The sequence below is a fragment of the Equus asinus genome, chromosome 25, assembly GCF_041296235.1.
Source record: "Equus asinus isolate D_3611 breed Donkey chromosome 25, EquAss-T2T_v2, whole genome shotgun sequence".
NCBI classification, from domain to species: domain Eukaryota; kingdom Metazoa; phylum Chordata; class Mammalia; order Perissodactyla; family Equidae; genus Equus; species Equus asinus.
This window is the reverse complement of record NC_091814.1, coordinates 28,245,561-28,268,893: the sequence shown is the minus strand read 5'-3', so window position 1 is coordinate 28,268,893 and position 23,333 is coordinate 28,245,561. Positions and strand designations below refer to the sequence as shown.

At 49.3% G+C, this 23,333-nt stretch overlaps 1 protein-coding gene across 4 annotated transcripts; it reads left to right on the top strand.

Moving 5' to 3' along the window:
- The first annotated feature begins 6,295 nt into the window (after window positions 1-6,295).
- Window positions 6,296-22,220, top strand: LOC123280612 (palmitoyltransferase ZDHHC19-like). Of its 4 annotated transcripts, XM_070497490.1 has the most exons (12): window positions 6,504-6,667; window positions 9,199-9,325; window positions 9,638-9,805; window positions 10,770-10,824; window positions 13,501-13,622; window positions 14,161-14,300; window positions 15,062-15,234; window positions 15,359-15,464; window positions 20,856-20,941; window positions 21,155-21,359; window positions 21,749-21,814; window positions 21,996-22,220. In XM_070497490.1, the coding sequence occupies exons 6-11, from the start codon at window positions 14,181-14,183 to the stop codon at window positions 21,776-21,778; spliced, it is 720 nt and encodes a 239-aa protein (XP_070353591.1). In that variant the 5' UTR covers window positions 6,504-6,667; window positions 9,199-9,325; window positions 9,638-9,805; window positions 10,770-10,824; window positions 13,501-13,622; window positions 14,161-14,180; the 3' UTR covers window positions 21,779-21,814; window positions 21,996-22,220. The 4 variants fall into 4 exon arrangements, with proteins under 4 accessions (XP_070353589.1, XP_070353591.1, XP_070353590.1 ...); XM_070497488.1 differs by lacking the exon at window positions 10,770-10,824 and having other exon boundaries at window positions 6,296-6,667; XM_070497489.1 differs by lacking the exons at window positions 6,504-6,667; window positions 10,770-10,824 and adding an exon at window positions 6,824-7,053.
- The last annotated feature ends 1,113 nt before the right edge of the window (window positions 22,221-23,333 follow it).

Below are 23,333 nucleotides of genomic sequence, written 5' to 3'. Positions count from 1 at the left end.
ATATCCCTATGTGGGGATAAACAGAAGAGAAAATAAGCACTAAATTTAGAATATTGTTTAATTCTGTGTGGTAGGCAAAAGGATGGAATCAGGGAGGAATGCATAGATAACTTCAAAAATACTTGTAATGTTCTAATTCTGAAGTTGGGTACCGTATCTTGAGTGTGAATTCTATTTTATTGCACGTGTGTGTGTTGGTATATACTATTTTTTGTATTTCCAATGCTACACGACAAAAGCAATTTTTAGAAAGGGAGTCATTTATTGTCCACTCAACTTTGGAGCCAGAAAAATTCCCAATAGATACGTAGATTATAACATATATCTAAATCTGTTTTCTGGACTTCTAATTTGTTTTATTTGGTTATCTATTCACTAACCAGCACCCCACTGTTTTAATATCTTAAATTTAGAATGTCTTAATAGCTAATATTGGCAGATCACCCTTTTTAACATTGGGCATGCTATCCACAACATCGTAACTTAAAATATTGACTTTCATTATTATGAATGACTTGCCTTTTATTCTTAATTAGCGACATGTTAATTTTATTTCTTCATGCAATATTTCAGTGGCCATGCTTTTGTGTTTTAAAATTGGCTACATTCTTTGAATTGGAAGTTTTAAATAGGATAAAATTAGAGATGATTTTTAAGATAAATGTATCCTCATATATTTTTAATGTAGACACTTTTTTGGCAAACACATGAATAAAATTTGGGAAGTAAATCTTTGCTTTACACAGGAAAAGAAAATTTCACTGAAATGTCAGAAAGAAAGAGAATTCAATTTGTTAATAGTATCCTATAGTGATTCATTATTTTTCACTAAAGTAACAGCAAATAAAATTAAAAATCTTGAACTGTTTTATGAATGCTCTTTGCAAGTGATAATTCTAATGAAAGTCTATCTGTGCTTTAAAGGTGAGAATGATCATTGAACGAGATAAAGAACAGGATTCCATTTTAGCAGTAGCTTAGAAAAACAAGAACGCTGTGTGTTAAATTTTGGAAAGTCGTACTTATTCTTTCCAATGAGTAAAACATAATTTGGTCCATTTCAGCCACAACTTGCGACATAAAGGATGCAAGTTAGGAAATGGTCCCTTGGCCCACTCGCTACGCACGCAGATCCGGTCAAATGGAAAAGATGTGATTTAAATGACTTACCTTTAAGTTTCTTTGCATGTAAAACAATAATAATGATAATCATAATTATGATTATCATTATAGGGTTGACTAAGGAGTTAGCAACCTGGCCGGTTTTAAATCTTTGACATTCACTTACTTGCCAAGTTATTGAAATCGCAGTTATGTGAGAGTCATTCTCTCAATCAGCAGAGGTCATTTCCCACTAAACCCGTGTCCGCTTTGCTCTTTTAGGACAACACGGTGGGCATTTTTTGTGGTATCATGAAATTACCTATATCCGCAACTCATACGATGTAACACATTTGTTATATACTCATTTCTGTGTAAACTAAGGGAAAAGAAGAGAAAAAATACACACAGAATGAAAATCAGTCTTCTCTTCATTGGTTTATTTTTTACTTTTTTTAATGGAAAAATCAGCATTGTCTCACAGCTAAAGAAACAGAGGCACAAATACAGTCGGAAAGGAAATCAGGAATTTTCTCCTATTTGTGGAAACTGATGGCTTAAGTTTGTCCAAAACAAACCTCACTATTTAGGAAAGAAATTCTATCTAATGCATTTATTTGGAAGACATTTTTATAATATCCTTAAGAATCTGTGGGTTATTTTGGAAAAATCTTCCCCGTTTTTAGGGATACTGATTTCGTTGTCGCTAAGCAGCTGCCTATGACCTTGAACAAAGGAGAAGTCTTGGAATGCCATCCTGCGGTCTGCATGGATCTGTTCTCTCCAGTTATTGCACAAAGAAACAGTTTAATTCCACTTGGAATATAGGTCTGTTTGAGTTTCAGGAAATAGTAGACTACTGTTGATCATTTGTGAACTAGAACAAATCAGCCACAAGAGGGCATAATTTTCTTGGTTTCATCATTTTTATACAAATAAGGCATGCCTTGAGTAGGTATCCTAAGAATCCCTCCTCCTCCCCCACCTTCTCTCTGGCTGTCTTAGAAGAATACACTGTATCTAAAGTATGCTCTAGGGGTGGAGCGGTGTTGGCATGAGTTATTAAGAAAAGCAAAGTTGAAGATGACATTTTTTCATATATGATGTAAGTTATATGATGATGAAAGTTGTTTATTTTTCCTAAAATCCTTCCTTGGGGATGTTGGTTGATGTAAGAACATTGTTGAAAATTTAAAAAATTAAAAAACAAGGAGTCGTTTGTTTGACTATAAACCCCCCCCCCCCCCGCCCCTTTCTGCAACAGCTGTGTGGAGTCCTGTATCAGGCACAGAAAGGCTTTCTGATCTCTAGCAAATGTTCATAGGTTTTCTTTTCTGAGGTCTCAGGACTTGAGCCAAAGGGGTTGGGCTGTGTTTTTATTTTTATTTTGAAGTGCATTCCTGCTGAATTTAATTATTCACCACACCCCAACCCAGCTGAGTAAATAGAACCTTCAGATTCTGGCTTGGAAAGGTTTTGAGAAACAGCTGATTTCTTCCTTTTTGTTTCAAGGAAAGTCTCTGTGGCAGGGTGCTGTACTGCGGAGGGCGGTGAGGCCGGAGGAGCAGCTGGTGATCCTTCCTTCTTCTTGGTCTTGGTTTCCTCACGTATAACATCAGGGCTGTGAGGTCTCCAGGCCTCTCCTAACTCTGAATGTTTATGACTATTTATCATCTTATGAGTTTAAAACTAAAGGACACAAAGCAAAGTTCTAACAGTTTTACCTTCTGATTAACTGACCATAAATGATCTTCTGTCCTTATCTGGTGATGAGAATCAGGGATACATTGACTTCTGAGGGTTCTATGGATATATAAGTAATACCGAAATACAGATAAAAGTCGTGTGTTCTTTTCTCTCACTAAATAGGATCTAATGATTTTAATATGTAATTAAGGATCCAGCGATGATTAGATTGCCACAATCAAATGAAACAGATGGCAAAAGAAATATCTGAAGTTTATAAAGGGCAAACACCTGATGGAAGATCAGGAGGTGGGTGATTGCTCTCAGCCCATGCCATCACTGGTTCCAGTTAGACAGAAACTAACATATATTCCAGTTTTCCCATAGGAGTATAACAACATTTCCCATCTGTCAGTACTGATATGTTAAGATGCGGGAGCACATTCATAAAGTAGCATTTGTCATAAGGCAGAGAGGTGTTATGTATGACCAAAGTATGATTAGTTTTATACAAGTGACACTGAAAGGCTTGGGTTTCATCTCCATTTTCCTTGTCTCTCGCATACGACTTTGCAATTTGTCTTGATGTATTTCCTTTCAAATTTTCCAAAGTTGTCTTTGTTTTGTGAATAGAAAACTGTACAGAGAGACTAGGACTAAAGACTTTGTTGGAAAAGAACCACAGGCTAGTACCTTCTGCTGAAAGTGCAGCCAGATCCTCTGAGATCCTGCTAGATTTATATTCTCGACCCGGTAATGATCCTTCTCGTTTCTTCTGGGCAGAAGCAGCTATATGTGGAGTTGGAGAAGCCTAGAAAATCCCCATTCTCGCTCTACCCACCCCTGCTGCCTTGCTCTTTGACTCCCAACATAGATCCATGATTCCTGAAATTCTACAATTAGAACTTCATTCTTTGGCTTCATTCAGCATCCAAATGTAAACCTTTGAGAAATAGTGTATTTCACGTTATCTAACAAATACCTACTAACATATGGTAAGAATCACTTACTCAGATTCAATGTGCGAGCCCTAAGGGCGATGGGTGAGGGGTGGTATGTCACAGAGGAAGAGTTGTGACAAGATTACTTATTGAACAATTTTCCAAGCACCTGGAAAGTACTGTTTTTTCTTTCCTTATTTTTTCCCTCTCAGACTGAAACAGGCATAGCTACAGCAATTAGGTAGCTCTAACTGATGATATACACAGCTCTTTCAGTGCAACTAAGGATCACTTGTTGAATCTTGAATAGCCACTCTTGGAAATCAGCTACACTGTAGAATACACCTTCCATTTGAACCAAACTTAATGTCAAATAGACTTTTCCCACTGAGTGGTGCTGCAAGAATCCAGAGAGGGTATTAGCCTTACAGGACACGTTGCCAAATTGCTTCTGGTGACAGTAAACCCCAGACTCTTAGAGAGGACGGTACCACCATGCTGGTGGGGTCCTGTACAGTTAGTAGAAATTCAGAAATCAATCGACTGAAAATAAAGCAACTGATTATCATCATCATATCCACTGTCTGCATTAACTCATTTAACCCCCAAATATTTGTTAAACACCTACCACATACGAGACAGTCAGAGAAGTACCTCGAGGATTGGGAAGCCGCGGACACAGCCGAGGCCATTCATCACAACTCTGGGCTGTGCAGCTGACTTTGCCTGCTGTGTGTTCAGAGTAATTAAAAGGAAGGAAAGCACAGAGCCTGGTTTCCAGACGTTGTCTTCTCATGGTGTATTCAGGATGCCCTAGTTAACGCAGTCTACATTTGAAGTCAGGATACTTCAAACTAAATCAGTTCAGTACAAATTTGCAGGCATTGTTTTAGGGGCTGAGAAAACACAGACACAAAACAGCCAACACACTTGGCTTGCATAACTAACTATGATCTAACATGAAAAGGCCTTCGAATAGTGAAATCAAACTTCTTTGGGAAAACAGGAGGGTGTGATGAATTCTGTAGGGGTTTTGTAGAAAAGGTTGAAATAAGCAGAGGGAGATATCATTTGGTTTGCGTATATTAACCTAGAATTTAGACAGGAAGGAAAAAGGGGAAATCCAGAGTTAACCACGATTCTACTTAAACACAATATTCTGGTCAACGAAGTGACAGAATTATTAGAAAATTCATAAATAGAGAGTTTTTAAGGATCAAAAACTACTCATTGTGTACACACCATATGCAAAAAGCTAAACTACGCTGTGGGAGACAAAGGAGGTATTTTGTCCTCACACTGAGCTTGCAGTTTGGATTGAGAGGCAATGGCATAAACAAATAAAAAAGGATATAAAAATACACAAAAATGCAATAAGCACACCAAGGATATGGTTAATTAAAAAAGGAGTGGTAGAACATTAACTATGAAGCATTGAGGAAAAAAAGTTGCTATAGGTTCGAATAATCTATAGGGACTTCAATTTTCTTGTATCCAAAGAGGAAAATTATGAGTTTGGTTGGTTGACAGTCAAAACCAAAGTCACAGAGATGGGGCAGCATGAGATACAGGAAAAGACCTCGGTCAGAGTTAGAAAACTTGAGTCCCTCCTGAGGCTGGCTCTGCCACCAAGTACCTGTGAATTAAAAGGACTCGTTTAGTTTCTGTGGCCCTGAGCTCTCTGCTGCTGAGGGGAGGCTGAGTGAGGAGTCTCCTCCCCACTTGCAGTTCTTCCATTGTAGCCATTGTCTGCTCACTACCCCCAAACCAAAACACCCCTTCTCATTCGCCAAGGGAGCTCCGGGACTTTACAAGCTGTGCTCTTAAACCAAGCTCACAAACGCAGGACCCCGGGGCTGCGTTGTTCCTACAACTCCATCTCAAGTCAGCTTTATGTTTTGGACTAGCAAGTGCAAGGTGTGTGACTACAGACCTAGAGTTCCAATGACAAAAGGATTTACCATGCAGCTGATAAGGCCCAAGCTTCAGGACTCATCACTTGCCCAGGCCCTTTCCGTGACCCTGAGGGCGGCCTGACAATGAATTCACATGGTCATATGTTTTTGTAAAAATCTGTAAAATTAAGCTATTTCTGCATAATTTTCTTTAAGAGGATCCCATCTCCAAATTGTCTAAGCTGCAGTCTCCTCCAAATGTGGATCCACTCTGGTCCCCATAAACTTCCAAGTTTCCTGTTGCATCACCAAGGGATGCACAAAGCAACAAAGGAAACCTCCTAAGACATATCCTTGCTGGCCTGGTATGAGGGAAAGAGGAAAGAAGACTTACATCTTGGTATTCTTTTCTTTCTTTCCCCTGTTTGTTCCTTCCTCGGTGCCAGCCCCTTAATGGAGGGCTGATCTTTGTCGCTCATCCCCCTGTCTGCTCTTTGAAGGCCAGTCACAGTGGACCGGGGTTTTACATACTGGAATCTAGGTACTTTATTTAACCTTAAAGTTCGTAGGACAGTGTCCCGTTTTATTCCGCAGCTCCTTAGAGACTTTATGGTATCGAATAAACAGGTCCTAAGTCATCCGGGCGCAGGCTCAAACAGCAGAGGATTCTTTACAGACAGAGTGCTCTACCCGGAGGAAGACCCCTAGGAGCGCCTGGAGCTGTCTGGGATCTGCGCTGTGGCCCCGCCAGCAGGGATGGCCTTCTAGCAGCATGCCCAGGAGGGCTGGCGCGCGCCGGCGGGGGCGAGGGCTGAGGGAGGAGACCGGAAGGGGAGAGGTAATCCCTGGCGGTTGCAGCAGCCCCTTTTGAGAAAGACTCAGTCTCTCCCCGGACAGCTGCTGTGGTCGCTCAACAAACTTCAAAGGCGCCCTTCCTCTTGGACTGCGCCTCCTCGCAGCTCCCACGCCCCCAGCCCGCATCCCCTTCCTCTGTCCCTGAAGGGACAGCAGGCTGAGAGAGCGGGAGTGAGGAGTTGGCGGCAGGTAAGGCTGGTTTCAGGTCACCTGCTATGCCAGTAGGAGGGCGCGTTGGGAACGGCGGTGGTAAGCAAAGGTGACGGAATTTAGGAGTGGCTGTGGGTCCGAAGTGAGGATGCGGAGCGGCTGGGGAATAAGGAATCGTCCTGGGACGGAGAAAGCGCCCCGGAGCTGACGGAGGGGCCGCGCCAGGGCCCAGGCGGGTCGCTCCCACCCCCTCGCCGCCCCCTCGCCGTCCCGGCCAGAGCCCGGCGGCCAGCCGGCTAGCGGTTTGCCTCCTCGCGCACCCGGGAGCTTCGCTCGCCCTCGCCCTCGCCCTCGCCCTCGCGCCGGCCCAGCGGAGGCGGCGGGCAGCGCGTTTGCACTAGCCCCCAGGCTTCCGCCGGCTGCAGGTTCGTTTGGCGACGTCTCGGTGCAGACCGAGGACCCGACCGAGGGCATCTGCGCCCTCGCTCGCCACTTTCCGGGTGGGCCGCGGAAGGGCATGGGGAGACCTGGCTGCTAGTTTGGTTGTGGTGCTTTTGGGGAGACATGGGCGACGCCTTTTGCTTGGGGCGGGAATCGCGGCGCTCTGGCTGCACGCAGCGTGCGTCCTTCCTTCCAGAGCCCGAGGGGAAAGTTGGCGTCGGGTGGCAGCCCAGCGCTGGCTGGCAGGGAAGCGCGGTGCCTGCAAACGCGCGCTCCCCGAGCGGGGCCTCCCTTGGCAGCCTGGGCTTGGCTCGCTCAGGAAAAGCCTGGGTCGATCCGGCTGGGAATTGGAGCCCCGGGTGTTCCCTCCCGGCCCGCTGCCGCCGCGCCCAGTGGGGACGTGTTACTGGGCCAGCCTGGCCAGTTCTCCTGCTCTCCGGACTTGTGCTTGGCCTCGGGGACGGAGGTGCTCTGCCTCGGTGCCAGCGCGCGGAGGGGACTTGACTGGAGGCCGAGCCGCGGCGTCTCGCTGCAGCCTGCAGTCCAGAGCCCTGGACGGCGGCGCGCGCCCCGCCGCTGCAGCTGGGAGGTGCCGGGTGCCGCGCCACGGAGACCCGAGCTAGACAGGCGGACTTGCCGCCTTTTAGACCCTAGGGAACCCGTAATAAAAGGAAGGTGTCTCCACGAGGACTCTTCGTTTTCCACCCAAACTCCTCCCAGAGGGTTACTTTAAGTCTCAAGTTTACCTGGAAAGGGTTCTTCTGTGACTATGCCTTGGGGGGGGGGGGGTGGGGGGGGTCCCTAACGGGCGGGAAGAGGGAGGTAGAGGAGAGGAGATGAGACCCCTTCTAGGTCTGGTGCTGCTATTGTGTAACCATGGCAACCGCCAGGGCAAGTGTGGTCAGAGCCTTCTGGGTTCTGCACGTGGACAGAAAACTATGAAGGGTGGGGAAAGGAGAGAGCCACATGTCATCACTCCAGTGCCGCCTTCCCTTCTCCCGCTCCGAGGCCAGACAGCGGGGAGGATGAGCAGGAAGAGTCGGGATTGGAAGTGAGCAGCCCCAGCCCCAGATATTGCTGTAACTCTGTCCAGCCTCGGAGTCGCTGAGGCTTGCCTGATGAGCTAAAGCTGGCCAGAGGAGCCACTGCTAACAGACTACAAAGTGATGGTCCTTGGTCCTTGGAAGAGAAAGGCCAGGAAATACAGGAAGGTGATGTGGGAAGAGAGAAGAATAGGGTCAAGCGGTAGCCTAGAGACAATAAGACGGTACTGATCTGGATTGCCAACATTTCAAATGGAATTTGCCCATTTATGAAATGGAAAATTGGTGGAGAAGGGAAGGGATATTTCTCTAACACTTATTGCATCCCATGGGCTTTGTACGTTATCACGATTAACATGCCCAACGATACTACACAAGGTGTTCTTGCTGTTTTGTGGATGGAAAAAAGGCGGACAGCCAGAGTTAGAAATGGGAGGCGTCCTCCTCTGGCCCTTGCAATCTTAACCAAGAATTATAATTTTTGAAAATAGTATTGATGGTTAGGGGAGTGGACAAAGCAGTTGTTCTCATTTTAGAGATGGGAATGAGATGTCAAAGTGTGAATTGATGTGTGCAAGTACAAGCTGGTGAGGGGCAAAGCCGAGACCGGAACTGTTTTAGCTGCATGTGGAGCACCTTTCAGGGACTTCAGGCCACTTTCCTCACTGAAAGGGACGAGCTTTCTAAGATCATTTTGATGCTGTATCTGTACATTATCATTTGTAGGGGAAGAACACTCACAAAGTTAAACGGGATCCGTGGTTGAGGATGCATATGCGCCATCGAGTCTGTAGGCCGTGAATCACATGGACATGATATTAATCATCTATATTTATACAGTTCTTATTGTACCTTATAGGAATTATTAGTGGCTTTAATAATGTTTCTAAAGGAAAAATGAAAACCAAAGAAACATATTTTGTCAAATGGTAACCCCACGGCTGTGTTGAGAAAATTTCCTGAGCTCAGTAACGTTTTCCTTAGTCTACTTTACTGCTTTCATGACCTGAATCCCTCAAAAATGACTTCCTGTTTCAGCACCACTGGTTTCCCTTTCTAAGACTCTGTTGTCCGTTCCCTTCGCAGGAGTAATGCTGTGACGCCTGTCACTTTCCTGCTGACTCTCTGAGAAGGGAGACCAAGAAAAACTGGGGCAATGCAGAGTGTTTTGGAATTCTCAGCAGACTAGAATCAACATGAGCAGAAACTAAGGGTAAAAGGGAGATAAAGAATTCTGTGGCTTTTCTTTTGCCTTCTTGTAGAATTGCCTTTAATGAATATTGATTTATAGTTTTTCATGGGAAAAATGCGCAAAGATCAACTGAATATTTAATCTCTTTGTGTGTGTGTGGGGAGGGTCGGTAAGGGTGGGACTGGGAATTGTTTTTGCTGGCAGAGAAGGTCAGGAATATAAACAATTACAAAGGCAGAGGAAGCACATGTACTGTTTCCAGTGATAGGGTATGGGTTTAAACTGGAGTCACTGAGCTGGCTTACTCTCACATCTTTTCTTTTCCAAATCTAGGAAATACGTTGTTTGGGGTTGGAGTTAAATGAAGACAGGCCGTTTCATGATGCCTACTTCTTATTCTTCATACTGTGTTCTCTTGCCATTGCATGGGCACTTGTGAACTACCAAAAGGTTTATCACAGACCTGAAAGTGTTTCTGAAGATGTCTTCTGGAATTGGCAGGTATCTCTGTGGCCCAGCTTGTGTTGACTGCTTTTACAGAGTTCTTAGGTTAAATCCTCCCCAATCTTATGAAACATTCGGAATATCAACTTCCCAGTCTGGAGGGGAAAACATTCCATTTGGTGCTGGTTTAATGAGTATTAATATGTCTTCAGATGGTTTGTTATAGCTTCATGATTTTGGGCAAAACGAATGTGACTCTGAACTTTCCTGTTGTGCCTGGGAGATCTCATGCTTTGATGACATCTGCTCCTTGGGAAACATTCCTGTCAATTCACAAATGATTTATTTAAAGAACAAGAGTAACTGTAGCTCTATTTTGAAAAGTTACTATTTCTCTATTTAGGGCCGGCCCGGTGGCATAGTGGTTAAATTCGTGCGCTCTGCTTCAGCGGCCTGGGGTTTGCGGGTTCGGATTTGGGTGCAGACCTTTGCACCGCTCATTGAGCCGTGCTGTGCCGGTGTCCCATATACAAAATGGAGGACGATTGGCACAGATGGTAGCTCAGGGACCATCTTCCTCAAGCAGAAAGAAGAAGATTGGTAAGAGATGTTAGCTCAGGGCCAATCTTCCTCAGCCAAAAATAAAATAAATAAGATTAACCATACCTCCATTTGGAAAAGTTATTATTCTTTCTGTAAATAGCTGGAGCCGTATGGAGCACACAAGTTAAGTGGTAAGTATTTCAACACTCAATGGCGTGTTCCCTGAAAGGAAAACGAAATATTCACATTTGTGAAATAAGTAATAATAACAATAACAGTATTGATTGACCATGGACAAAACTTATCCCATTCCTTCCTACCTCAAAACGTGGTGAAAAAATACTCCCTCGTTCTAAGAAACGTTGGCCCAAATCCCTTTTTATTTTTACATCTTCATCACGCCTTCAATCTGATGTTCTAAGTTTTCAATCATTTGTTTTCTTCCTTACTTTTGTCCTTGTTGATGATTCCTGACTAGATCATGAGAACCTTGAAGAAAGGAATTTGTCTTTTCTGACTTTTTATCCCTTCAGGTTAGTACCATGCTAAACACATTTGAGATACTTGGCACATATTGAAGTCTGATTAATTACGCAGTCAATAGAGTGATTTTGAATCTCTTCCTTGCCTATAAAAGATTTTATGCTTCACTTTCTCTGAGCTTTTAGGAAGGAGAGTTTTCTCTTATTTCTGAGTTGAACCTTGTCATAGAAAACAGTGGTGAGACGCTCAGGGTTTTATCGTAATACGTAACATCCAAGAGTGGTGTGATGATCATGTGAAATAGGGTACAGAAGAATAGTTAGTAAAAAGTTGCACGCTACAAAGTTATGATTTTCTTTTGAAATTTTTTGTGTCTTTTAGAAAGACCCCGTTGAGAGATGGCAGCATCCACATCCAGGTTACTTCACCTTAACTTGAAGTACCTAAATAATAATTAGAAAGAAGGTACAGAAAAAGCAAAATTGGCTATAAACAAGAAATACACCGATAAGCAACTGCAACACCTTTGAGATTATTTTGAAATTTCAGTAATCATAATGAGATATACTTCAGTTATTAGACAAATAAATATGACATTAAAAAGTGAAGTGCTTCAAATCACTGGAATATATAAGGAATATACTGTTCGTACTGAGATTTTAAATAAATTTGGTGACTTTTAATCTTTGTTAATATTTGATCATTTGTCTCCATGTCAATTCACAGTATTTAATAATTTCTAACGGTCACGAACCAGGACATCTTTAACCAGCTTGCGAATCTTTCACTGGTAAATTTAGACTGTTCATTCTTTTACAAAGCTCAACCAACTACAGATGTTACCCTCCCATAGAAGTGTGCACGAGAAATTGAGATTTAGTGACCAAAGGCTCCGAGAAGAGTCTCTGCCTGTCTGACCGTGAACCTGTCATCCCTTTAAAGATGTGACATCTTCTGCTCCAGAGATTAGGAATGCCGTACTTCACGTCCCTGTTTCTTCTAGGGGGCATTTAACAGAATAACTTTAACATTTTGTTTTGAAAGCTGGTGGTTAATAATGTGTTCTGTGAGTGAGTTTTACTAGCAAATCACAGGAGAAACGGAAACATTTTGCTGTGTTTTTCTAATTAACTCGAATGAAGCATTGTGAAATGGGACTGTTACTGCTAACGGCAAAGTCAATTGCATAAGCAAGAGAGTCTCGATTACTGAGTATCTGAAAAGAAACATAGGGCAGGACTCTTGCTTTCATGGAAAATAAAATGGGATAGGAGGAGAAGCCAACAGTAAGCTGCTATCAGATAAACGGCCACTGCGTCTCAACACGGAGTTGGGAAAATGTGTGCAGGGGCTGCCTCTCAGCACAGACCCCGCAGTCGGGTGGTGGTGGCAGGTCTGAAGCTGACTGGTGGCCCCTGAGTCACAGGTCTGTTGGAGCTGTGACTCACAGTTGGGGGACTCTTCCAGACACAGAGGGGTTCAGGTGCTCAGTGGCTGAAACGAATGACAACTGTCAGCTGCATGTCACAGAGAAGCCAGTGATTTTCTCCCCTCATAAGCAGCTCAGAGGGAGGCAGTTCTAGATCGGGGCAGTGTCAAGACTGTCATCAAAGGGTGTCTGTGTAGCGTGTTGACTTGTTGCCTAATGGGCCCAAGAGGGCACTCCCGGCCAGCACATCTAGGTTCAAGACAGGAAGAAGGAACAGAGCTGTGCCAACGGTGTCCTTTTCCCCTTTGATCAGGGAGCTAGACGCTTTTCGAGAAACCACAGAGATCCACTTAAATCTCATTGACCCAACTTTTGTCAAGAGAAGCCTGGAAACGAGGGAAGCTGGGAGATTATTTCACTGCCCCAACCCCAAAGTGGAATTTCATGAGAGCAGAAAGGAAAAACTGGAGACAGAGCGAGCAATGAGCACGCTTTGCTTCGATCAGCACTTCCCCCGAAAGGGCGATTGGAATCAGCCCCTTCTCCCCATGTGCTTTGAAACTCTCCTGGGGTCTCGAAGCCAACCTGGCGGGGGGCAGGACCTCTGCGTCCCCAGCATGAGGGGGTGGGGGGCGTTGCCGTTGGAGGTGCAGGTCATAGGCTGCAGAGCCCCTCGCTCACATTCTCAGCTTCTGTGACATCACACTGGGACTTGTGCCTTCTACCCTGGGCCGTAGCTTGGGAGCTCACTATCTCTTGAGCGACCGCTTTGGAGATAGGGCTCCTGGAGCCAGTGTTGGCGAGGGCGCCTGTGGGCGCTGGAGGTGCCGCCATGCCCCTCTCGCGGGCTGGCCGACCTCAGGGCCTGCTTCCCTGGATGATCCCGAGCCTGTGTGCCGCCCTCAGCGCAGTGATGCTGCTTGTCCTGAGTGGCCTGTTCTTTGCTTTCCCGTGAGTCTCCCAACAGGCCGGCAGGTTTCTGACAGACACAGAAAGAAAAAGAGATGATGATAACATGGAGCAGGGGAAGTGCAGAAGAGGGGTCATGGAAGGGAGATATTCTAGGCAGAGGGACCCGAATGCGCAAAGGCACCGAGGCATGGAGTGCTTGGTGCCCCTGGGAGCTGGTGGTGGTGGGTCGTGTTGGGTGACATCTCGTGGAGCTTCTATGGATCTGTCACTAGCCTGGATATTGATGGCAGGCTTGAAGGTCTGTGAGTCCTGACCAGGTGGACTGAGTCCTGGGGGGAGCTCAGGGCCTCCCGCAGATCAGGGCTGAGTCCTGCTCTGGTCTCAGTTGCAGATGGCTGGTCCAGAACGGCGAGTGGGTCTATCCTATTGTCACGGGCCCCCTCTTCGTACTCAGCTTCTGCAGTCTCATCGCCCTCAATGGGTCAGACCCTGGCATCCTACATCAAGGTGAGTTCTCGGCCCCTGGGAGAAGGAGGTAGCAGCCGAAAGGCTCCTGCCTGCACGGATGATTCCTAACGTGCTCCCCACTCCCCTCCCGGGCCTCAAGACCCCTTCTCCCCCCTCCTCACCTGCTTGGGCCCTGCTTCTTTGCTTCCTGACCCAATCCGCCAAGATGTGGGAAAGAGAATTCTGGAGGTTTCCAGTTACCCTGGAGGGGAGGGCGGGGCAGAGCAGGGAGAGAAGCCAGGTATTGACAACCACTCAGTTCTCTTCTTCCTTCCCACTGCACACACTCCTGAAAGCATCAGTCCCAGTTGCGAAGGCCTGCGTCCTAACAGAGCTCCTCTGGCTGCAAATTACCTTCCCTTGGGCTGCCAGCGTCTCCCGGTTCGCTCAGCCAGCCGAGTGGGGACCGGGGATTCCCATGCCCAGCTCCTCCCCACCCTTCCTGGAGCCCTGTGATGCTGCGGGGCTGCCCCCACCCCTGCCAGCAGCAGAGTGACGGAAGGGCTCCTGCTGCTGCCCAATCCTCTTCCCATGCCAGGCTCCAACGAACTGGACCCCATGATGATGCCTGTGGTGTGGGTGAACCACATGGCCTTCCACCTGCAGTGGTGCCCAAAGTGCAGCTTCCACCGCCCGCCCCGGACCCACCACTGCCCCCGGTGCAACATTTGTGTGGAGGTGAGCACCCCTCTCATCTGCCCCCCTGCCCCCTCCCACCCCTGCCCTGAACTCGGCTTGGGCCAAGAGGCCCATTGACTCCGGGTGCCCGTGGCAGGCGTGAAAACACTACCAGGACTACAAAAGGCCAAGGGTGGCAGTAACTCCCAGGCACTCTTGGTCACTCATGCAGGTCACTGCGTCTGTGCCTGCTGCTGTCCTGGGAGGCTGGCCCTTGCCCACCCAGGTGCTGACAGGCACAGGTGCATCCACATCTATGCTTGCCCTGGTCAGGCCAGGGGGAGGAAAGGCACCCGTGTCCTACCCCAGGCCTCACTGACACTAGATGCCCAGGGGGCCTATGGCCGGCTGCAGATCTGGCCTGGGGAGATTCGCCTGTCCTCTTCTGGGGCTCCAGGCCCGACAATCTTCTGGATTCTGAGAGCTTGTCTCCTGTGTCTAGCCAGCTAAGGTTTACAAATGTGCTGTCTTCTCTCCTGCTCACTACCCAGAGAGGCTGGGGGGTGCGGGGGGCTGTGTCATTCTTACTCTCATTCAGTGGATGTCAAAACAGAGGTCCTGCTGAGGGTACAGCAGGAAGTGTCCCACAGAAGGCTAGGCGCGCCTTGTCTCTAGAGGCCTCGTGACAAGTGACCTTGAGCCACAGAGCCCCAAAGTGCTCTCACCACAGAAACGCCAGCGATAGCGACATTGTGGCTCAGGTTTAGGGGCGTTGGGCCACGGTCTGGATCTGGAGGGCGCCCCCTCTCACTGTCGCCCAGGACTTTGACCACCACAACAGGTGGGTGAATAACTGTGTCGGGCACCGCAATTACCGGCTTTACCTGCTGCTGGTCCTGTCCCTGTGTCTATACACTCTCGCCGTGCTGGTCGCCTGTGTGATGGTCCTGGTGCGCACGACCCACCTGCCCTACGGTCTGGACAAGATCATCACGTATCCACCAGGCTGTGGGGCCCACTTTGGGGGCCCACTGTGGGAGCGATGAGGAGGGCTGGGAGAGCCCAGGTGCGGGGGCAGGGGGCAAGATTCAAGGCCCGGCTCCTTAGCTCCAGGGCAGCATCGTGGTGGCTGTACCCGCCGCCGGCTTCCTGGTGCCTCTCTTCGTGCTGCTGCTCATCAAGGCCTGGTCGGTTAGCAAGGCTGAGCGCTCCCACGAGGGCAAGGTATGTGGGCCCGGGGGAGCCACGACACCGGGCTGTGGGCGGTCCCCTTGTCCCTCCCGGACCTCCGCACCTTCCACTCTTCCTCCACCGCCCTGGTCCTCATGGCCTGCCCTCCCTCGAAGGTGCCTCCTTAGCCCTTCAGACCCTGATTCAGCTCCTGTGGTGCCTCCACTGGGGCTCAGTGTCACTCTCCCGACTGGGTGCCCTGCGTCCAGGGCCTCCTGTGTGCCAGGTCGCGCATGCAGTATTTTGAGCGCTGTGCGCAGTGGTGAGTAAGGCTCCGTCCTGTGCTGGTGGTGATGAGGAGCCTGAAGTCAGAATAACTCCCGCCAGAGGCTGGTGAACACTGAGAGAGGGGCCTGACCGCTCTGTGCAGCACAGACTCAGAGAGGGAACGGAGAGTTCAGAGAGGACCGCGGTGGAGAGGTTTTGGGTGGGCGAGGGCAGAGGGGAGGGCATTGCAGGTGAGGGGCACAGCTTGCCAAAAGGCAGGGATGCCCGAAAGTGTGCGGACTGTTGACGAGATGGTGACGAGACAGTTGTAAAGGGAGCAGAAAGTGGATGGGAAATGAAGTGGCCTCCTTGGCACTGGCCGGATGGAAAAGGCTCGGAACGTCAGGTGGAGAAATTGAGTCTTGGGACCAGGAACCTGGGAGCCACGGCAGGACTCCTTTTTTTTTTTGACATACGGTAAAATTCACCTTTTTTAAGCACCCGATTCTATGAGTGTGGGCAAGCACAGACAGTCCTGTAACCACGACCATAATTCAAATTCAGAACAGTTCCGTCAGCCCCCAAATTCTCTGACGGTCTTTTGCAGTCACTATGTCCCCATACCTGCTGCCCCTGGCAACCACTGAGTTGTACTATCCCCATAGTGTTTCTCTTTCCCGAACCTCCTGTAAATGGAATTCACAGACTTTTGAGTCTGCTGTGTTTCACGTAGCAAAATTTATTCAAGATTCATCCGTGGTGTTGCCTATATGAGGAGGTTCTTCCTTTTCTTGCTCTGTACTATTCCATCCTATGGATATACCTATGCATGCCTTGTTGATCCATTTGCCAATTGAAGGATCTTTTGGTGGTTTCCAGTTTTTGGTGATCATGAAATGTGGTTATAAACATTCGTGTCCAGGCCCCTGGACATGTTTCCACTTCTTTGTTGATAAATCCTTAAAGGTGGCCTTGCTGGGTTGTATGGTACCGGAATGTTTCCCTTTGTAAGCCACTGCCCAATTGTCTTCCAAAATGCCTGTACCATTTGGCATTCCCACAAGCAACGTATGAGAACTCCAGTCGTTTCTCCATTTTCACTGTCGTTTGGCGTCGTCAGGTCTTCCGTGTTTTGTTTCCTTACTTTCGTCTAACGAACGTGTGGTGGGATCTCGTTGTGGTTGTGTTTGCGTGTTCCTAATGACTGATGATGCTGAGCATCTTCTCGTGTTCTTGTTTGCCGACCGTCTATCTGTGATTTGTGTCTGTTCCAATCTTTTGCCCATTCAGAAAAATTGTGTTGTTTTCTTCTTATTGAGTTTTAAGAGTTCTGTCTGTATCCTGGACTCAGATATGTGTTTTGCAAATATTTTTTCGCAGACTGTGGCTTGTCATGTCATTTTCTTTACAGCGTCTTTCAAAGATCAGAAGTTTTCGACTTGGTGAAGTGCCATATCAGCTTTTCTTTTAAGGATGGTGTCTTTGGTGTTGTAATTAAACAATCGTTGCCTAAGCAGACATCCCCAAGATATTCTCATATGTTTTCTTCAAGAAGTTTTATAGTTGTAGATTTCCTGGTAGGCCTCTGAATCATTTCAGCTTAAATTTTGTATCTGATGCAAGATATGAGTTGAGATTTATTTTTTTTTGCGTATGGGTTGTGCCACCACCGTTTGTTGAAAAGACCATCCTTTTCCCATGGAGTTGCCTTTGCACATTTGTCAAAAACCAATTGACTGTATAGGTTTGCGTGTCTTTCTGAACCCTCTCCTCTTTGGCCGATGCCACACTGGCTTCATTAGTAACTTTCTATTGAGTCTCAAAGTCACTCAATATGAGGCCTCCAACTTTTTCCTTCTTTTTCAAAGTTCCTTTGGCTGTCCTAGTTCCTTTGATTGTCTTTATAATTTTTAGAATCAACTTGTGAATTTCTATAAAAATGTTTGCTGAGGTTTTCATTTAGATTGCGTGGAACCCATAGACCAATTTGGAAATTGAACCTTTTCACAACATTGAGTTTTGAATCCATGAACGCGGGATTCCTCTCCATTCATTTAGGTCATCCCAGATTTCTTTCATGAGTGTTTTTACAGTTTTTAGTATAGATCTTGCATACATTGTGTTGGGTTTTTTCTGAGTACTTCACGGGTTTTTGTGTTACTCTAAAGTTTATCAAATTTCTTTTCCATTTGTTTATTATTATAAGAAATCACAATGGAATGTTCTCTATCGGACTGGGATCTTGCAGTTTTGCTAGAGTCTCTTATGAGCTCTCCAAGCTTTTTTGTTGATCCCACGTAGAAAAACATGTCATCTGTGGGTTAGAGCAGTTTCATTTCTTCCTTTCCGATAAGCATGTCTTTATTTTTTCCTTTTCTGACTACAATGTCTTGGACCTCTGGTCCTGTGTTGAGTTGGAGGGGTCAAAGTGAACATCCTTGCCGTGGGTTTCCTTTGGCAGGACTATGGCCTGACACCATGCGGTTTTAGAAAGACTGTAGTGGGCCACGTTGGTGGGGGCGGGGGGCTGGTGACATTAAGACAGCTGAAAGGACGGAGGAATCCTCTCTGCCCACCACCTCTCATCCTTCCAGTCACCACTCCATCACTCCATCCACCCATATTTGTTTGCCAGCTCACCTGTGCCTCGTCTGCTCAGCCCTGACTCACCAGCCCCCTGTGGTCTGCCTGTCTTCCCTCTCCACATTCAGTCTATCATTTCAGCCTCTCTTGGGCAGCACTGTCCCTTCACACATCCTGTGCTTCTTCAGTCCTAGGTCAGGCCATAGGCCTGCCCTCCCTCCACTGCTCAGAATGGGGGTCTCCCATCCAGGCTCTCCAGCCTTGAGAAACGGAAATGTGGTCTTCTCTTTGACATTCACCAGGCACTCTTCCCCATCACCTGCAGAACCCACTCAGGTGTTCTTCACATACCTCAACTTCATTTCCTTTCTACCTGCGTCCCCTGACCACCACTTCTGCTGGGCCGCTTGCTTAGTGGTTGATATAGCAAGGGCTCTGGAGCCAGTCCACGTAAATTGAAATCTCGGCTGCACAGCATAGCAGCAGGGAGAGTTTGGGCATGTGACTTATTCACCTGGTACCTCAGTTTCCCCATCTGTAAAAGGAGGTCGCGTGGGTTACTTTAGGTAAGACACATAGCACAGCGGCTGATATAAGTAAGTGTCCTATATGTCGTCATTGTTGTTACTGTTCCTTCCCATCATCGTTTCCGCATGTTCACGTCTCTCTCATCTTCAAAACAAAGCAAACCTCCAATCACACACCGTCCTCCGCTCCACATGTCCTCCTCTCCCCTCAGCTCAGCCGTAGTTCCTGAGAGGGTTGTCTGTGCTCCTGAGTGCCATTCTGCACCTTGCTCAGCCCACTTCAGCCTCTGTCCTCACTGTCACGCTGATTCTACGCCCTCCAGGTGGCCAAAGCCGGTGTGCGGTCCTCAGATGGATGTTTCTGGGCTGCACTCAGCACCACCTGAGGCTGAGGGCGCCTGCCGTGGCCGTCCCCGGCCCCTCAGGCCCGGCTCCCCCTGCTTTCCTGGCTGCTGCTCCTCTGCCTGCACACTGGAGTCTTGGCCTGGTTTGCCTGCTCTTCGTTCTCATCCCCTCTCTCTGCTGCTCTCCCTCCCCAGCTGCCCTCCCCACCCTGCAGGTCACAGTTGGCTCTATTGTTTGTGGGGTGTCCTCAGTCCCCACTGATGTGCCTGGAAGGTTGTTGAGGCCCCAAATATTCATGAGCTAACGAGCGAAACTGCAGACAAAGGAATGCATAAGGCTCTGGGATAGAAGGGGGGGGGAGAGAGAGAGAGAGAGAGAGAAGCCTGGAGCTGTAAGCCCTGGGGAAGAAGGCGACAGAGCAGAGGCCGCAGGGAGGTGGCAGGAGATGGGCAACGAGATGCCCACGTTGGTTTTGGTCCTGCGGACCGTGAGGACATTTGAGACTCACAGTTGGGGCAGGAGACCCAGGTGTGGAGCCAGTGAGAGAGGACAGGGTGGGAGCTCGGAGCTGTTGGCTCCACTCACGGCCGATTGGTCCCCTGTGGGAAGGGGAAGGAGCGCTAGCTCTTAGTCAGTCCTCGTGAATTCGTCCAACAGTTATCACTCCTTTAAGCACCGAGCAAGCAACGTTCTCCTCTGCTGCATAGACATCTCAGACGTCAAAATGGATTGCTCTACATTTGAAATTTGGATAGTAAATTTCCCCTAACTCTGTTCACCATTTAGTGTCCCTTAAATGCTTTCAACACCTTCAAGAAGGCAGGACTCAATCTCTCGCAGTGGTTAGTGTTGTTATATGGCAACCATGGGAACTTCTGGAGCCCTCTTGACTTTTCCTGCCCCAGGGCTCAGCTGTCCTGCATGGAGTCCTGGCTCCTTTTGGAGGAGAATAGTTCTGAAGATCAACACCTTTGTGACAGGGGCAGGGCTCAAGGCGAGCTGGCGGTGAGCAGAGGTGCTCCTGGCCACTTTTGGTCGTGACAGACATTTTGTAGCCGGGGCTCTTGTATTCGGGGTGAGACTGGGCCCTGCCCTGCGGAGGAGGTCGGAGCTAGGCCGATGGGTGGAGGGCAGGGAGGAGCAGAGCCTGGTCAGCAGTGTCCAGGCAAGGACTTGACCTTTGGGCCTCACCTTTCCTGCACTGAGTGCTCAGGACGTGGCGCCCAGATGTCCAGGGCCATGTGAGTGTGGTTAGGGAAGTAGGATTGGGCCCCAACCAACTGCCCTTCCAGAGAGTGAAATTCAGTGAAGGCACAAGTGTAGAAAAACTGAGAGCTGGGACAGCAGAGAAGGGGCAGCGGGGGGTGGACGTGTCTTTGGAGCAGTTTCATAGCAAACGGTCGATGTGTGAGGGTGTTTGGAAAGAGGCGGCAGGAGGATGTGTGTGGCCAAAGGAGGCAGAGAGGGGAGGATGCTGCCAAGGGGGTGCCGGGTGAGGGGAGGATCCCTGAGACAGCAGGAGACGGGGTGCAGGGCCAGGGGTGGCCTGGAGAGAGCTACTCGGAGGTGGGTTGGGGGAAGCCTTGGCTGACACTCGCGGCTTCTGTCCCTTGGGACCTTGCTGCAGCCCTGGGCTGAGCTGACGGGCTCAGGGTGGGGAGTGGTGGTGGCCGTCCCAGTCCTGCTGGATCTGAGCTCTTCTTCCTCCCCTTGCCCCCTCCAGTACCAATACCTGCATCTAAACAACCCTTTCGACCTTGGCTGTGCCAGAAACTGGTGTTTCACAATTTTTGCGCCACGAGGACCCAAGTGAGTTGGCACAGCAGAGGCCCAAGTGGTGACCCTGGGGCTGGTGGGGTGAAGCTGGGATTCTCATCCAAGAAATGGGGCAGAGGGCCCGGCAGCCTGGATGCGACGGGCCCCAGCTCCCTGCACGGACGAGCTGGTGCTTTGTGCTCCCCAAGCTGAGGGGGACCAGGCCTGGAGGGTTGCGACCCCTTCCATCTGGCTTGTGCTCCCCAGGTACATGGCCGAAGCCGTTGGGCTACAGAGCGCGGTGGGGCCTGACTGGGTGCCCATGCAGACCCTGCACTGCTCGAGAGGCCCCTCGGGGCCCAGTCCTCCGGCCGTCCCCGGGCCAGGGGCTCGCCCCCACGTCCAAACTCGGGGTCTCTACACACCGGGACGGGCTCCCCGAGGGCGTCGAGATCCTGCAGATCTCCAGGAGGTGAGGTGTCTGTGTGTTTGTGTGCGTGTGTGCGTGTGTGTGTGTGCGCATGTACAAGTGCAGCTGCCTGTGCCTGTGGTGTTGGGAATGGGCATCTCCAGATTGTGCGGATGTGGGGGGAAGCTCCCGCATGGTGCAGTGGCCCTGAAGCTGGAGCACTGAGAGCTCGAGGGAGGGGGCTTGTAGTCCCCAGGAGCGCTGGAAGTAGAGTCACAGGCCTCCAGAAGCATCCGGCGGATCCTGGAGACACAAAGGGAAAAGACCACACCACAACCTTGCTGGTTGGCCTTGGCCCAGTCACTTCCCCTTTCTGGGCCTCAGTGCCCAGATTAGGACTGAAGGTGGTCCAGTGGTTTCTAATTCGGGGGGACCGATTCCTTTCTTTAAAGGCAACTTTTAATCTGGAGCTGAGTGTATGAACCATGTGGAAGTGGACCATCAGGAATGAAGTGGGGGTAGGTAATTCACAAGCCCCCGCCCAAGGGCCCCTGCAGTGGCATTCTGTGGTGCCAGCCCACACCCATGCTCTGTGTGTAGGGGGTGGCGGCTTGGACAGCGTCTTCCTCCCCAGCTGGTGGGCCATGCGCTGTAGGGTGGGCACTTTGGGACAGCCCGCATCCTCCACTCTGCATTTAGGTCCATGCCGGCTTGCCCAGTGCTGCCCCTGCTGCATGAGGCTGCATATCAGCCTTGGTCTGCTCTCGCCATTTGGCCCCTGGAGATGCCAGGAGCCTCGACACCTGAACCTCACTCCTCTATCCCGCGTGGAGGCTCTCCGTGCCCTGTCCCTGCCTACTCCCCTGATGGGAGTGCCTGGATCCCCCGAAAGCCCATTAAATACCCTTTGCCTGCCTCCTCCAACTGCCTTGGGGCTTTGTCTGTCCCAGTTTCCACGGAGCTGGGGGACATGGGGCATTCTGGGGGCTGAGACAAAGACCCTGGGAGGAGGGACCAAGGTCCAATACTGGCTGGCTTTGCGACCTTGGGCAAGACACGCAACATTTCTGTCATCCTTAAAATGGGGCAACCCTAACAACCACAGCAGAGCTGCAGATGATGGAAGAGAAAACCCAGCAGTGCCTGGCTGTCCTCCCAGGAAAGTCCTGGCCTCCACCCTGCAGCTCCCCTGTCTGCCTGAAGAGGGCTTGCGCTGCCCAGGAATCCCCCCAGAGTGGCCTGCTCTGGCAGTGCAGCATAGGAGCCTCCTGGGTAGCTTGGGCTGGCCCTCAGGTGAGGAGGGGGCCTTCCCGCGGCCTCATCCCTGGGAGGTGAAGTGCGCGTGTTGCCCATCACAGTCCACCCTGCATCTTTGCTCCGAGCCATTCTCACCCTGGTCACTCCCTCCTGTTGAGGAGTCAGATGCTGTTTCACGTCCTGTCCTTGTTGGGGTGCCCTAGGCTCTGTGCCTCTGCTGGCCTTAGGGGGCAGGGAGAGGGCAGTACATCAAACTGTGGCTCCTCTGGTGGCCAGCATGTGACCCTGCTCATGGGAAATAACGGCACCTTCCTGGAAGGTAGTCAGTGGATGAAATGAGGTGGTTCATGCAAAGACGAGGCACACAGTAGGGACACACTGAAAGCAGCCAGTATGATGATGATCCTTTTCTCCATCACACAGCTAACAGACCACCCAGTGTTCCTCCAAGGGCCACCTTCTCAGAATTCCAGGGCCCCAGGTCACCGACTCAGAATCTCCGGGTGGGGGAGGGTGGGAATCGGAATCTGAGTTTTCGTTAGGTGCTCGTGTGATCCCGCCACCCTGGAGTTTCAGAACTGCCTCCTCAGGAGAGGAGGACGGGCACCACCACACTGCTTCCTGGCACCCTGTACCCAAGGGAAATCGGGAACGGAGGAGGGTAAGAAGGAACGATGTCGCCAGAGGGCCAGATCAACAGCCCAGGGCCCGTGGAGGTGTGTGTGCTGTGTGTGCATGCCCGTGCTTGTGTGTTGGGGCAGGAGCTCATCCTTGGGGAGC

What these genes read in the sequence shown, in the direction of transcription:
- LOC123280612 (XM_070497488.1), top strand. Translation starts at nt 9,786, where the DNA reads ATGTCTTCTGGAATTGGCAG. An exon ending in GGTGCAACATTTGTGTGGAG is followed by an intron (nt 14,301 to 15,061) that starts GTGAGCACCCCT and finishes ACTGTCGCCCAG; the next exon opens with GACTTTGACCACCACAACAG. An exon ending in ATCCTGCAGATCTCCAGGAG is followed by an intron (nt 21,360 to 21,748) that starts GTGAGGTGTCTG and finishes CTTTCTTTAAAG; the next exon opens with GCAACTTTTAATCTGGAGCT.